The 14,087-nt window shown below is 46.4% G+C and overlaps 1 protein-coding gene across 3 annotated transcripts in view; it reads left to right on the top strand.

Moving 5' to 3' along the window:
* The window catches only part of LOC144945303 (AP-1 complex subunit beta-1-like), a 72,160-nt gene that overhangs the window by 17,664 nt on the left and 40,409 nt on the right, over nt 1-14,087 (top strand). For 2 of the 3 annotated variants that reach the window (XM_078873712.1, XM_078873713.1), the window contains exons 15-19: nt 2,408-2,428; nt 3,613-3,642; nt 6,050-6,184; nt 8,409-8,554; nt 9,347-9,476. In XM_078873712.1, the coding sequence (XP_078729838.1) occupies nt 2,408-2,428; nt 3,613-3,642; nt 6,050-6,184; nt 8,409-8,554; nt 9,347-9,476 (462 nt within the window). The remainder of the gene's footprint in view (nt 1-2,407; nt 2,429-3,612; nt 3,643-6,049; nt 6,185-8,408; nt 8,555-9,346; nt 9,477-14,087) is intronic. The other variant, XM_078873715.1, reaches the window with a different exon arrangement.

Raw genomic sequence — 14,087 nt, 5'->3', positions numbered from 1 at the left:
GGAAGCCCTCTGATCGATTTAACCGGCTTTTCAAGAGGGAAATTGCTTAATAGCAACACCATGTTCACCCTTAGTTGGAAAGCCTGAAAATACCATGCGTTATAGCTTTGTTTTGCAAGGTGACCGGGAGAGGGCAATAGAATAATGAATTATTGAAAATATTGCGCAGTTTTGCGTTATCCCTTCATATTCTCCAGATGCTTCACTTTCTTCCCACATGCCAGACACACTTGAATGGAATACGACAAACATCTCTCTGTAGCAAGACCCTCCTGCAAAACAGACCTAAGACTCCATGAGGCTTTCCTGGCTGAATTTAAGGACTACTAATACAATTGAGTGTCTAGTTGTCCCGACCTTGCAATGTCTTTTTTTTCGCATGGTGATGCGTCAAGTTTAAAAAAAAAATGTTATTTAACAAAGTGAGAATGTAAGGGACCAGGATGAGTCTCATTTGACCTGGATCACCAAATTAACAAATGCTAACAAGCAAAATTAATTACAGAAATGGCCCAACTAGAAATAAGATCAAAAACAACATTCCCATCAGAAATCGAAAATATTGAGCAAACATAAATTGATTTTGAGTGATAAATTCCCTGTCGCTTGAGTTTGCTCGAGCAACAATGTTTTTTATACCATATCATAGTTTAATTACAAATTAGGTTAAAGTAATATTTAACAGATGTATGGTGACGATTGGACTAAAATATAAACGGGCAAGGATGTTACATGCAATCGCAAGTGAAGTTATAAAGAAAAGACAGTTCAGCATCAAATATATGGAGCAGTGTTAGTGAGAAGGCAGTTTCCATTGGATTTTTATTTCATTAGATGAACGGCCGACGACGTTAAATGCAGTAGCGGTTTTTGTGCTTTTCCCTGCCAGTTATTGACAGAAACTTGCTTTCACGCCAACGTGAATTTCTGTAAAGAACAAGTTGCCGATAAGAAGTCGGCGCGATGAAATAAACTATTAGAACAAAAAAAAAATCTATGCGTTTTAATGAAGCTTCAAGAACTCTTGGAAAAGATAATTTGCAAGCTCATTGAGAGTACAAAAGGGAGTCTGGTATTGAATGGGGAAAGTGGGAAGGGAGGTGATGCAAAGTGCGTGGTGTACTCAATCCTTTGTGACATGTGGTCACTAATACTGTATTCGGATGAAACGGATATAATCGGCTATGTTTTGGGTAATGACCCTAATTCATGGCATTTAAAATGCCCATTCATTTACGTGTTATGAAGAAGGGCCATTGCTTGACTCATCCCCTATTACCTACGATGTCATCGTCCCTTCACCCTCGGCTATGGCTTGACTCGGTGACCCTATCGGGTTGAAGGATGATGTGATGACGTCGTTGCAATTTAACGCCGACTCCTCAAGCAACCTGGGCAAGCATGCGCGCATGTTTGGCTAACACCAGTTACATTTTGTTTATGTTTTTAGCTATTGGAGGAAACGTGAAAACCAGGAGGAAACCCATGCAGAACAGGGGGAAAACATACAAACTCCATACAAAAAATGGGCCCGAGTCAGGAATCGAACCCAGGCCCATCTTGCTGATGAAGACCGAGATAAAATCTGTAGCATTTTTTGCAATGTGTTGCAGGTTTATTTTTGTATTTATTTTTGTATTCGTTGTCGAGAGTTTAACTTAATCAATGACAATTTTCCGCGGCGCGAGCGAGCGCATGTGTCTATGTTGGGGTGAGCGTATAGTCCTGGCGGTCGATTTTTGTGTCAAACAGTGCAGAAGTCGGGTGCCATGCCTTTGAGAATCTCACTTTTATTCATGAAAGAAATAAAATCCACATGAAAGGTCGCATTATTCTGGGAAAGACGCAGAAAAAGGTGGAGGCATGAATTATTTTGAAGGACATGAAAAGCAGCTCGGCCTGTCGTTTGTAGTCGAGCTTCTGTCTATAAGGTCTCGGGGTCACATGACTACGTTTGCCTTTACTTTGTTTTTTGTTCTTGTCTGTTTGAAAGCATTATTTCTTTGAATTCTGGACTCTGTCTTTCTCCCCTTTTTCTCTGTGTGATCTTTGCTCTCTCCCTCTGGTGCGTGCGTGGCTGCCCTCTCTGTGTGTGCACGCCTGTGCCTGCGTGCGAGCGTGCATATGCGTGTGTTCACGTGCGTGTGTTTGTCTACGTAAATGCACGTGTGTTCATTCGTGTGTTTGCATACGTGTGTGTACGGAAACTTGTGTGCGTGTGTGTGCGCGTGTATTTGTCTGTTGCGTACTTTCGTGTGTGTGATTGTGCGTGCGTGTGTGCGCGTGCGTGTGTGCGCACGTGCCTGCTTGCGTGTGTGTGCGCCTGCGTGACGTGTACATATGGCTCCGTGTACGTCCATGCGCGTGTGTTCATGTGCGTGCGCATTTGCGCCTTCCTGCTCTGGAGATGGGCGAGGAGAGCGAAGGGGTAGGCTATCTCTGTCCTTGCGCTTCCACCCCACACTGCCCTTCACCATTGCCGCGTTTGATATGGCTGGCTCTGGTTGGCTCCGTGTGTTCCCATCCGGCCTGCTTGAGTTCCACTCGCCGCCACAGCAGGTCACAAGGGACCCGTCCTCATTCACGGCAAATGACAAAAAACACATGGCGTGCCCGTGCTAGGAACTGTGAGATAAGAGTTGTTGCCGCATCGCAATGAAACGGCGTGCCAAGACGTCTGACTTGGCATGACCGTTGTCCATTGCTCTGCATCAAATACCTGCTGTCGTTACCATCGTTATGGTTATCATCATGAGGCTACGTAAACAATGCGGGTGTTAATGCGCGAACCTCAACATGCCTTGTCTCAAGACGTTGGCGTGTGCCTATGTGTTTTGAACCGGTGTACATTTGCATAGAGAGCCTGTTTTGTAATCCACTGCTGGATCAGGGCCTCCCCACACTGTTGTGCATGTGGGTTATTTGACCATACATCGTCACCTTGGTCATTGTCGGTTGGTGAAGGGCTGAGACCTTAGAAGTGGGAGCATACAAAGTACAGTACAATAACGGATTTTGCTGCATTACCCTCTGCTACCCACGATGTAGTTCTGCATAACCATTAATAAGCGGGAAATATAAGATTTACAAAACATTACATGGTCTTTAATGATCTAGTTGTGTAAACGAAAATTGGTGAATTCTCATTAAGTGAAGCGTCCCAATTACTAGAGACACCTGGAGCGCATAAACAGCAGATGACAAAGGTGAAGATGCAAGGCGGATGTCGTCATTCCAATATTGTACTTTTAATCCTGCTTGTAGCCCTAATTCTCACCCCCTAACGCATCATCGCTCCTAACCATCACCGCAAGCGCTTGCCAAGATCCTTCGAAACGCGTGCGCGGAACTGTGCCAAACCTGCTCCATTATTCATCGCTGCCGCGCCGATTTGTTTTGCTGTCGATGCCAAGAGATGGCAAAAATGAATGGGCCGGGTAGCGGTGTCGGCTGGCACGCCTGCGGCTCTTTCGTGGCGACGCAGCCGAAACCATTGCCCGCCTCGTGCCTCGCCATCTCCTGCGTCGTCCCACGCGTGGCCGCACCTGCCGATCGTGACCCGATGGTTTGGACGTTTCAGTGACCTCTTGTCTCTGTTTCTTGCTGTTGCAGCTTGGCGGGGACATGGGAGGCACTCCTGCCGTAAGTATTGCTTCCTGTGCGTGACGGATGTCGCATTGAGGGATTGCAACAATTTACAGGGATGGCATTAACAATTTGATATCCAGTCGGCCAGTTTCAGGAGGATGCAGGAGCGATTTTCGGAGATGTATATACATCAAACTTCTTTTGCACAGTGCGTAGTAAACCGTGCTAATCGGAGGTGGGGGGGGGGGGGGAAGGACAACAAACCACTAAAAGCAATTGAAAAGAAATGAGTTTTTTATCTGGATTTAAAAGTGCATAGCTCCAGTGGCTTCTTAATACCGGAAGGAGGAGATGTTTGCGGAGAATGAGAAATGGTGGGATAGGTGCTCGCCATGAGATGTTTCATTGCTTGAAGGGGATCACCACAGTCGCACAGTAGAGTGTCCTCTCAATTCCCGCACGTTTTCTATTCTAAGTTATTATAACCTTTCGCAGTTCTATAGTGCCATTTGTTTCTACCCTCTATGTTTTGGAGGTTTGGTATTGTGTTCAGTAAGTGTGTTTAAAAAAAAAAAGATATCTGCAGCATCCCATTGCTAATGAATCACCTGCAGATTACTCAATTGGAATTATGTAGAGCAGCATTGTCCCTTAGAGCAAAAGCTTTGGAACCTTGAGAGGCTTTCTTGGCTAAACAAGCACGATAAAAACAACAGTGATTCATGGGTGAATTTCATAGATGTCCCATGGAGGAATGAGCAACAGTGAACAGTTGTGCTCATCTCTAGAAGTTCCTTTTGAAACCAAAAAAATATCATTTACCAGGTAAAGCTCACGGAGCTATATTAACTCTTTATCAGAAACGACCTGGCCACAAATAATAGTTCGATGAAGTGGTTTATCAAGTAGAAATTTATAGCAGCCAAATACTCTGAACGCAGATTTATTCTAAATGTGAAGGGAAAAACCGGGGGACCTGAAGAAAAATCTACGAGATCACAGTGAGAGAGATATGCAAACTCCAAATATACAGGCGTCGGTGTCGGGATCGAACCTACGACCTCTTGTATACCAGGCGAGGCAGTTGAAACATCTCGCCGCCATGGCGCCCCATTGCGTCAAGCTGTTTAACCACCATCGCACTGCGGCGTGCCCTCGTCTCTGTTGGTGCAGAGGCTATCCACAGCTTCCTTGTGGGGCGCCGATGCGGTTCATGACTGTAATCCTCTGTCGCCGAGTGAGTGTGGAATAGCCAGGAGGCTTTGCCTTCGGGCCAACTTTGAGGCTCTTATTTCCCACCGTTCATTTGCTTTTGTACCCTCGCCTTCGCGCCTAATTACATTTTCGAGCCCCCACCAATCCAGACAGCTGCGCCTTCAGCATTCGCGGCCACGAACTGCGGGAAGGGTTGGTGTGTGATTGACGGCTTTTAAAGCCTCTAACGGAACATTAATCTGTCGTGGCGTTTGAGTAATGCGGCATCAACACGGAGTACACGTTTCCAGTCCCGGCTTGCTCATGAGTTATGAGCGGGTTTTGTTATGCTTCAGTGTATATTGTTTGTGTGTATGCATGTGTATGCGTATGTGTGTGTCTGTGCGTGTGTGTGTGGTGGGGAGTGGCAGTGTAGCGGTTAGCGCGCTGCGCTATGAACCTGGCGACCCGGGTTCGATTCCCGCTCATGGCCAACACCGGTCATGATTATCTGAACCGGTCCTGGGCCTCCCCTAGGTCGACTCAGCCTGAAATGAGTACCTGGTGCAGTGTGTAAACATCGTCACTGGGGAGACAAAGGCGGTCGGGCGTGGTGCTGGCCACCCACCCCCTCGTGTACCGTTCCGGCCTTCAGAGGTGCTCGCTAACAGCACTTGCCCCTACAGTCTGTTAAGGCTATACGGGGGATCTTTGTGTGCGTGTGTGGGGAGCGGTGGCGCAGCGATTGGTGGGCTGCGCTATGAATTCCCGCTCACGGCTACCAACACCAGTGACTATTATCTGAACTCGTCCTGGCCCTCCCCTTGGCGGACTCGACCTCAAATGAGTACCTGGTGGAGTGTATATAAACTTGCCACTAGGGAGACAAAGGCAGCCGGGAATGGTGCTGGCCACCCACACCCCCGTGTGCAGTGTCGGCCTTTACAGGTGCCCGTTAATAGCACTTATGTGTAGTGATACTGTGATTCACTCATTGTGCTACATGCCATGACCTTTGACCATGGCTCACATCACTGGCAAGCAATATACCTGACCTGGGCTCCCTAGGTCGACTGCTTTGAGTATCAAGTGCAGTGCATATGTATTAGCATGAAATGGGGAGGGAGGGGAGAGTGGGGAAGTTGGTGGTGCCGGTCACACCCCTCCGTGTATTGTGTTAGTAGTTGCTCGCTAACAGCACTTGCCCCAGCAGAATGTATGGCTGAATGGGGGATCTGTATCTTTTGTGTGCATCTGTGCGCTTTAGATGAGCGGAGGGATGGGGGGTCCTGCTGTGATGCCTGCATCTCTGGCCGCCCCGGTTGGAGGAGGGCTCGGAGACCTGTTTGATCTCGCGGGCGGAATCGGCATGCCGACCGGCACATATGTGCCCCCTAAAACCGTGAGTTCCTCTGTTGTGTTGGGAAGTGAAATTGAATCAGTGGGGGGAGATACAATCGGTGTCATTATCATCGTCATCATCAACAGTGGCGAAGCGTGGTTTGTGGGGTCCTCGTGCGATTCATTTAGATGGGGCTCAACTGTCCCATTTCCACCCCTTGTTGTAGCCTGACACATAGGCTGCTCTGGCCTGTGGGTCTCGGTGCAGTTACACTGCCTGTACACTCAATAACTATGCCGCTGATCATCAACAAAATATACTGGATCATCCGTATGGTCACCATTATTAATACTCATTAGCAATATAAAATGTAACGGTAATCATACATTATGATGGTCATAAATGCAAATCCATCTTAAATATAAATTGCCCGTAACTATCATCTTAAATTTAAACGTTATAATAAGTGTTACCATCTCTATAAAGTATCAATGTTTATTATTATAATTAATGTCAAATATCATCATTGTTTTGTCTCTTATGATTTTCATCATAAATATGAATCCTCAGTATATAACGTAAATTACCATCATTGTAACCTTCAATATAAAATTTTCTATCGGTATTATCCTAAACTTTATAAATCAGTTTCGCGATCATCATCGATACTATCAGCTGTGAAACAAGTTAAGTACCACTGGAATTTTGCTGTCTGTAATATATTTTGCTAGGTCACTCTCGGAGGCTTTGTATACCTGTGCATTGATGTACAGGAACCGGACCTGTGTAGTAATTTAGCCAGTGCAAGAGACTGCTTCGATTTGGGTCGAGACGCCGCTGCGGATGGAGTTACAGGCTAAACAAAAACAAATCCCTGCAGATCTCCATCTCGCCCATGAGGTTCATTAAAGCCAACCGTTACAAAGCGTATTTTAACAGGACCAAAGTTTTGATTCGTACACATGTGACCCCTCCTTTACTTTGAAAGACAAGTTGGCTGATGTCGCCGCGGAACCACAGCTGCGCGCAGGGTTTTTAGGCAATACAGTCAACTCTCGATTATCCAGAGAAATTGGAGTGAAGGATGGCCTGTATGTGCCAAACACGGATTGTGCAAAACGCATGTAAATTAGGCTATTTAAAAAATAAACACAGTTGTGTTCACTCGCGTTAAATGGGAGTGACCATGTAGAATGTGTATTGCGTCTTGCGGTTACTTGGACTTTGAGTCCATTGGCCCTCGTCATTACCATCACTATTATCTTAAAAAGTATCAGTATTTGCATTGTCGTAAAGTTAGGAGCTGCTAATAATTAAACTAGCAATCACTGTCAATACGCAATCCGGATAAACCACGACATGGATAATCGAGAGTTAACTATTTCATGTTATTATTACCACTACTTCTTGACTCCTTGGTGTATTTTTACACTGCATTTCTGCAGGACCGTTATGGATCCTTCGAGAAAAGTCTCGTGAATGTAAGACCATGGGAAAACGGCGCTGCGATTTTTGGCACATGGTTCTCGGCTTGGAAAAAATGATTCTTCATCATATATTTTGGGGGCGGATAAACTGTTGTTTGGGGGGTGTCCACACCCTCTTGATTATGTAAATGTAAAGCAAGTGCAAAAGTTAAGAGACAAGGTGAGCTTTTGACATAAAAGGTGAAGTGCGATTCAAAGTGTCTTCCTGTTCAAACGAGCATTGGGGACAGCGCTCATTTCCTTTTGCGGGTTCTACTTTATTCCGGGGGTTGTTGTTATTTTTAAGCGAATCCAACACTACCGCGATTAATTTTTTTGCAACGCTACTAATAGCAAAAACAAGCCGGCCCTGCTTTTTCCAGTCTTTTTAAGTGAAGGGGCCTCTGTCCCCCATTTGACAGTTTGTCCTGCAATATATAAACGATAGTTAATTGATTATATTTACATTAAAACGTGCCCAACCACTGTGTAGCATTGGTGGTAGGATGTGGAACTTTTGGGAAAGACAGGGCTGGCTTATCTCGCTGCTCCCACTCTCACTGTTCATGGTCGAAGTTTTACGCTGTTGATAAAGTAGTATAAATTGATACTCAAATACGTTTGTTGTGTGCTAGATTTTTTAAAAGTAATCATTTTGTTCATCGCTGTTGTCACTACTGGCCTTGACATCACGTGTAAGGAAACACGATATTACATTTGTGGTGACTCATATTTTTCTGCGTGTGTGCGCGCGCGCGCGCGTTTGTTTTGTTTTTGGCGTGGTTGGTTTTCTTGTTCCCGTCGTCGGACCTTTGCAGATGTGGCTGCCAGCCGTGAAGGCCAAGGGCCTGGAGATCCAGGGCACCTTCTCACGCCGCCAGAGCCAGATCTACATGGAGCTGTCCTTCACCAACAAGGCCCTGCAGGCCATGACCGACTTTGCCATCCAGCTCAACAAGAACAGGTGCGTGGCACTGCGGCGTCGGCACTTGCTGAACACGGAAGAAAAATCGCGCGCAAGCTTGACGCTTTCCTCGCGTGCGACGGCCCTCGGAAGTGTTTGGTTAAAAATGAGATGTGTGCGCGTGTGGTTGATGGTATGTTTGGTTCATGCAGGCTTAATGCCTTGTTATAGGTGTATTTGGTGTTTTAACATCTTAACACTTGGATTTATTGCCAGAAAGGGTGAAAGCCTTTTTTATCATCTTGATACTGGCAAAAAGTGTCCCATGAACGAGCGATAACTGTCGTGTGGTGTGTTACGTGTGGACTGGGCTAGGTGCCGGCGCACGCGGTATTTTTATTGCCGAACTTTGGTCAACGTTTTGATTTTAGCGAGCACATTTATGCTTTCAATCTGAGTTGGAAAGCGTTAAGAATGTAACCGTCAGTTTCTTGAGATGCGTATGTCTTATTCAGGGCTATCCCTAATGATGAAGCAAGTTCCAATGAGCTCTATTCAAAGTAGACGTGATATAATAACGCTACCTCTAAGAAGCTATCTGAAGGGACAAGCGTTGATCACAAACATGCGCTTTAATGTCACAACTTGTTAGCCCTGCGTGTATCTCGCAGTGATTTTTCTGACGGTGCTTGTTCTCCACCCCCTTTCCCTGCATCAACTCCCGCTCCGTCCCCTCTGGTCCACTTCTCACCCTCGCCCGCCACACTATCGCTCGTCTTCGCCACGCCTGCTCGCAACCGTTTCTCCCCGACCGACCTCCCCGCCGCTCCACCCCTCCTGCGCTGTGCCCAGCTTTGGCGTGGTGCCAGCCTCTCCCCTGCAGGTCCACGCGCCCCTCATGCCCAACCAATCCATCGACGTGTCGCTCCCCCTCAACACGCTGGGCCCCGTCATGAAGATGGATCCCCTGAACAACCTGCAGGTAACGCCGTGCTGGAGCGGGTGCTCTGTCAAGGGGGTCTGCTGCCCCGCCATCTGCCGCCGCCCACCTGTGTGGACGTGTTCCAAAACTAGACGCGGAACGATTAGGTGGCTGATGTGTCGACTTGCCGTTTAACGATTGGGATATTAACGTCTCACAACTTGGCATGAAAAGATTGGACGCTTGGTGAATCAAAACTAGGCCTATAATGATTAAGAATGTCACGTCTCAATAATATCTTTGGAGCGATTAGGAATTTAATGTTCCAACACGAGGTATGTAATGATGAGAAATTTAATCTCTCAAAACTGGGCATGTCATGTCTCAATTGAACTTATAACGGTCAGGTATATAATTTCTCAATCGAACGTGTAATAATTAATTAGGTGTGCGCGTTACGCCAATTTTGTCAACTCCGATAAAATATTGCCATGGTATTTCCTGAATTGCTTAAGAATCGAGTATTTGCGATGAATGCAAATGATATGCAAATTGTATGGCAATGTTTCATATCGGCTGATGGGAGTGTTCAAAACTGTTCGAACGACATAGAACAAAAAATAAATACAACAAAATCACAAGACAGTAAAAAATATGCATAAAAGAAAGTTCGATTATTCAATTGAATCGGGAGGCGCCTAAACAAAAAAATCCAGATCATGCCATCGCCATGTGTGTCCTCATTTGCGATGGCGGACACCGCATCGTGGGAGGAAGGGAGCAATGCTTAGTCAGGAAAATTAGCGTACAGTGATTTACATCGGTTTGTTTCTCGACAGCCTGTCATGCATCTCAGCTTGAAGGGCATCGAGAAGCAAGCAGGCTGTGTTCCATTGGATAAAATTGCATAATTGTCTTCCTGTCACGTTTATTTCTTTGCTTTCCTCTTGTGACTGTTCCGTTGACGGACAGAGTAATGACAGAAAAGTGAGCTCGACAGACCGGCACAACATCTTCCTTCATTATTTTTAAGCGTCCTGTTATATATATGTGTGTGTGTGTGCCACTGGGGAACGGTTAATTGCGGTACGGTGGCAGCTCATCCGTTTAATTAGAGATTTAAATGTCATCGCCGCCGACAAACGTTGACCTTGGTGACCCCGGCACGTGAACCCCCGTCTTCTGCTCCTGACGATAACGTTGCGAATCGGTACGGGAAGGGACACGATGCGCTCGCTCAGGGGCACGGCACTGCTGAGCGCGTACTCGTTGGATATACGGGCAAAAAAAAAAACATTATTCGCTGTATCAAAGGAGTAAATACATTTATGTGCTGCTGTTTCATCACCGGTGCATTCAGCCTTTCGTAGCCTATTTGCTCACTAAATGTATTCCGACGTGCTCTGGGCATCATGTCTTGAGATGAAGAATCCGTTGAGAAATTGGCGTGACCCGCCGCCACGTTAGAGAATGGAGCACGGAAGTGCTCCTGAGATTCCTTCCAAGTGGCCTCGCCCTCTCGCCCTGTTGCAGACTCACTTTTTCTGTCTCGTGCCAGTGGCCTTGTTTGCCTGTTCCCTAGCACCCGCTGTATGCGAGCATGTGTGAGCGCGCGGTTGCCATCTGTGGCCGCCGTGCCGCCGCAAGCCTAATGCGGCACGCGGTCGCAAATCCTGAGCGGTGTCTCTAAATCGGACGGACGTTTGAAGCTGCATTATTAGGGTGTCTGTAGACCCGAGCGGAGGGAGGAGGGAGAGACAGGTGTCACGACCTCATCGCTGCTTCGTGCTTCTTCAAGGAATCATTCCCAATAGAGCGCTTTATTTCTGTCTGTTCGCGCATGCGTAAAGGCAGGGCGATGCATGAATACTAGTCTAGGGATAAATCGCCGCCTGTAGTGATTAGGGGGGGTGGGGGGGGGGTTGCGATTTTGTTTGCGAGTGTGTTCTATTTTATTTTTACCATTCCATTTGTAGTGCTCTTGTAGCACCTGCAGTGGCTTCTGGAGGTGATGTTTATTAATTACATTCAACACGAATCTGATATGACTTTCTTGGTTCTTTCGGTAAAGTCACGTAGAATGGAAATAATAAAATAATAAGGAGGAAGAGCGCCTTGTCAAGGCGCTCTTCCTCCTCCCTCCCAGCTTAAATAGACGCTCCAAGCCCAGGACGTGTCATTCAGACGTCTGAATGCTGTCTTTCCGACAGACCTGTTCTTCACCTGAGGACGGCTGCTTGCGTTGTGGCCGAAACGTCGTGAGAATTATTTTATTATGTTTTATTTTTATTATTTTATTATTTCCATTCTACGTGACTTTACCGAAAGAACCAAGAAGATGAATCCCTGCAGTCACGAAAGCTTTAAATCGAAATCTGATATAATTTCTCTACCTGTGCAGTATTCAACGTGTAAGAGACAAATCGATGATACATCGTGCGGCTAAGAATCTGATATCTTACATTTGTTTTAAACAAGTTGGCACGTTGTTGCGTGTTCACCCTTTAATTATATGTATTTGCAGGCAGCCGTAACACTGCGCTGAAGTGCATTTTGCAGTAGAATAATGTCGTAGGTGGCGACGAAACTGGACTGGCGCCAAACCCGATGGTTGCCAGGAAATTCAGCTGAGCTGCGAGGTGGTGATATTAACAGATTGGGGTGCAGCTGTGCTGTCTGGAAAGACTGTGTTAGTAAACTTGTACTAAAATACATATCAGCCTTGCGCGCAACTCCTTTCAGCGATTGTGCGGTTGGTATAGTGCTCCGGTTTGAATACTGTATTTGGGTTGAATTGTCTCCATGTCTTTTGTTGCATGGCTTTCATTTTTTAAGTCGTTAGGGAGAGTTTGAGGTTGCACTCCAAAACGATTAATAAATGTAATCAGAAGAAGAATGTCGGGTATTTAACTAAAACTAAACTAAACTTTTTATTTTCATGTTACCAGTTAAGGCCCATTGAGCAAAATATATTTTTTCAGAAGCGACCTGGCCATAAATTATATCTCAACGAAGTGGTTTATCATCTGAACATTTATAGCTGCCAAATACTCTGAAATGCATGTTTCTAAATGAGGAGGGAAAAACCGGAGGACCTGGCGAAAAATCTACGCGACCACGGGGGGAACATGCAAGCTCCAAATATATAGGCGTCAGGGTCGGCATCTCACCCACGACCTGCATACCAGGAGAAGTAGTTAACATCTTGCTACCGAGATGTTAGCAGAGGGTCATCTCACCGCGTCCCAATACACCTTTTGTAATTAGGGTCTTGCATTGGGGTCGAGGGGGGGGAGGGAGTGGTTTTAAATCTTTCATCCTGGGGAGGTAACTGGAATATGCCAGAGAAAAAAATTAACTCGGAGCAGAAAATAACACTCCAAAATCTGCAGTAGCTAGGTTTCGCATCCTACTTGCTGCACGGTCGTGCGGCAAGCAGCAGGGCACGGGGCTCCCGCTGCTTTTGACGGATGGTGTGCGCCGCCGGCACAAACATTCACGGCTTTCTGCTGCTCGCTCCGGGCCTCTCGCTGTCTCCCGCATCCTTTTTGCCTCTGTCCCGCTTGCCGTCTTTCTCTCGCTCACTCTCTTCCTGTGTTCTCTGTTTTACAGTCTCGTTTTCTCTTACTTATTTTCTCACTCTTGCTGGCTCACTAATTCTTGCTCTGGCTCTCGCTCTGCCTCTTTTTCTGGCTGTCTTTCACTTCCTTTTGCTATCTCTGTTTCCTGCTGGCTGTTCTATGCATGCTCTTGCCATGTAGCTTGCCCTTGCCAGCCCAAGCTCTATTATTCATCCATCTTTTCCTCATTGGTTCTGGCTCTTCTTCTGTTACAGGCATATTCTTCTGCTTGCTTTCCCTCACCCTTTCATTCTCTTTTTGAAGCTCTCCTGTGCATTGTTTTCGCTCCTTGCACTCTCTCTCGCTGGCTTGCTCCAACTCGCTCTACGTTACTCAATTTCTCTCTCTCTTGCTCTCTCTCTCTCCATCGCTCTCTCGCTCTGCCCCTGCTTGCTCTGCATGCATTTCTTTCTTGCTCCATGTGCATCTCTCTCACGCACCCCCTCGCTCGCTCACGCCTCCTCACTCACTCCCATGCCGTCTCTCTGCATCTCACTCCGCTCGCTCCTCACTCGCTATCACGCTCGTGGTTCACCAGCTCCCCTGCCTGTCAAGTGAGAGTGGATTCCCCATTGTACGCGGAACGAGACGTGACGCCCTTCGAGTCGTCGCCGCCCACGGGATAAGAAAGCTCAAAGGCAGACCTTTCTGAGTTGCCTTCGCCCGTCGTTGAATGACCAGGGAGAAATTTGGCGAGGATTGGCTTCATTATCATCTACTCCTCAATTGTTCTTGTTCTCCTTTTATTTTTTCAGATTTTTTTTTTTAAAGACATTATTCTTGGTGGGTTGGCGCGTGCCGCCACGAGAGAGATGTTGCGTCGCCGATTTTTAACAAGCGCCTGCCTCATTTCGGTGCATTTGCCCAGGATTCGGAGAAGCCTACCAATGCGCTAAATATTAATGTAATGTCAATTACTAAAATTTATATTTCATTCTTGCAATTCACATTTTATACAATTTTCCAATTTTTTTTCTGAAATGGCTTTTTCAGCATTGCTTTACATGTCGGAATGTCTCTTTTGCTGTACTGTAACTTATTTAAACCTCGC

This window comes from Lampetra fluviatilis, chromosome 37 (assembly GCF_964198595.1).
Source record: "Lampetra fluviatilis chromosome 37, kcLamFluv1.1, whole genome shotgun sequence".
Taxonomy (NCBI): Eukaryota; Metazoa; Chordata; class Hyperoartia; order Petromyzontiformes; family Petromyzontidae; genus Lampetra; species Lampetra fluviatilis.
Note: the sequence above shows the minus strand (reverse complement) of the source record. Positions and strands in the feature narration are given on the sequence as shown.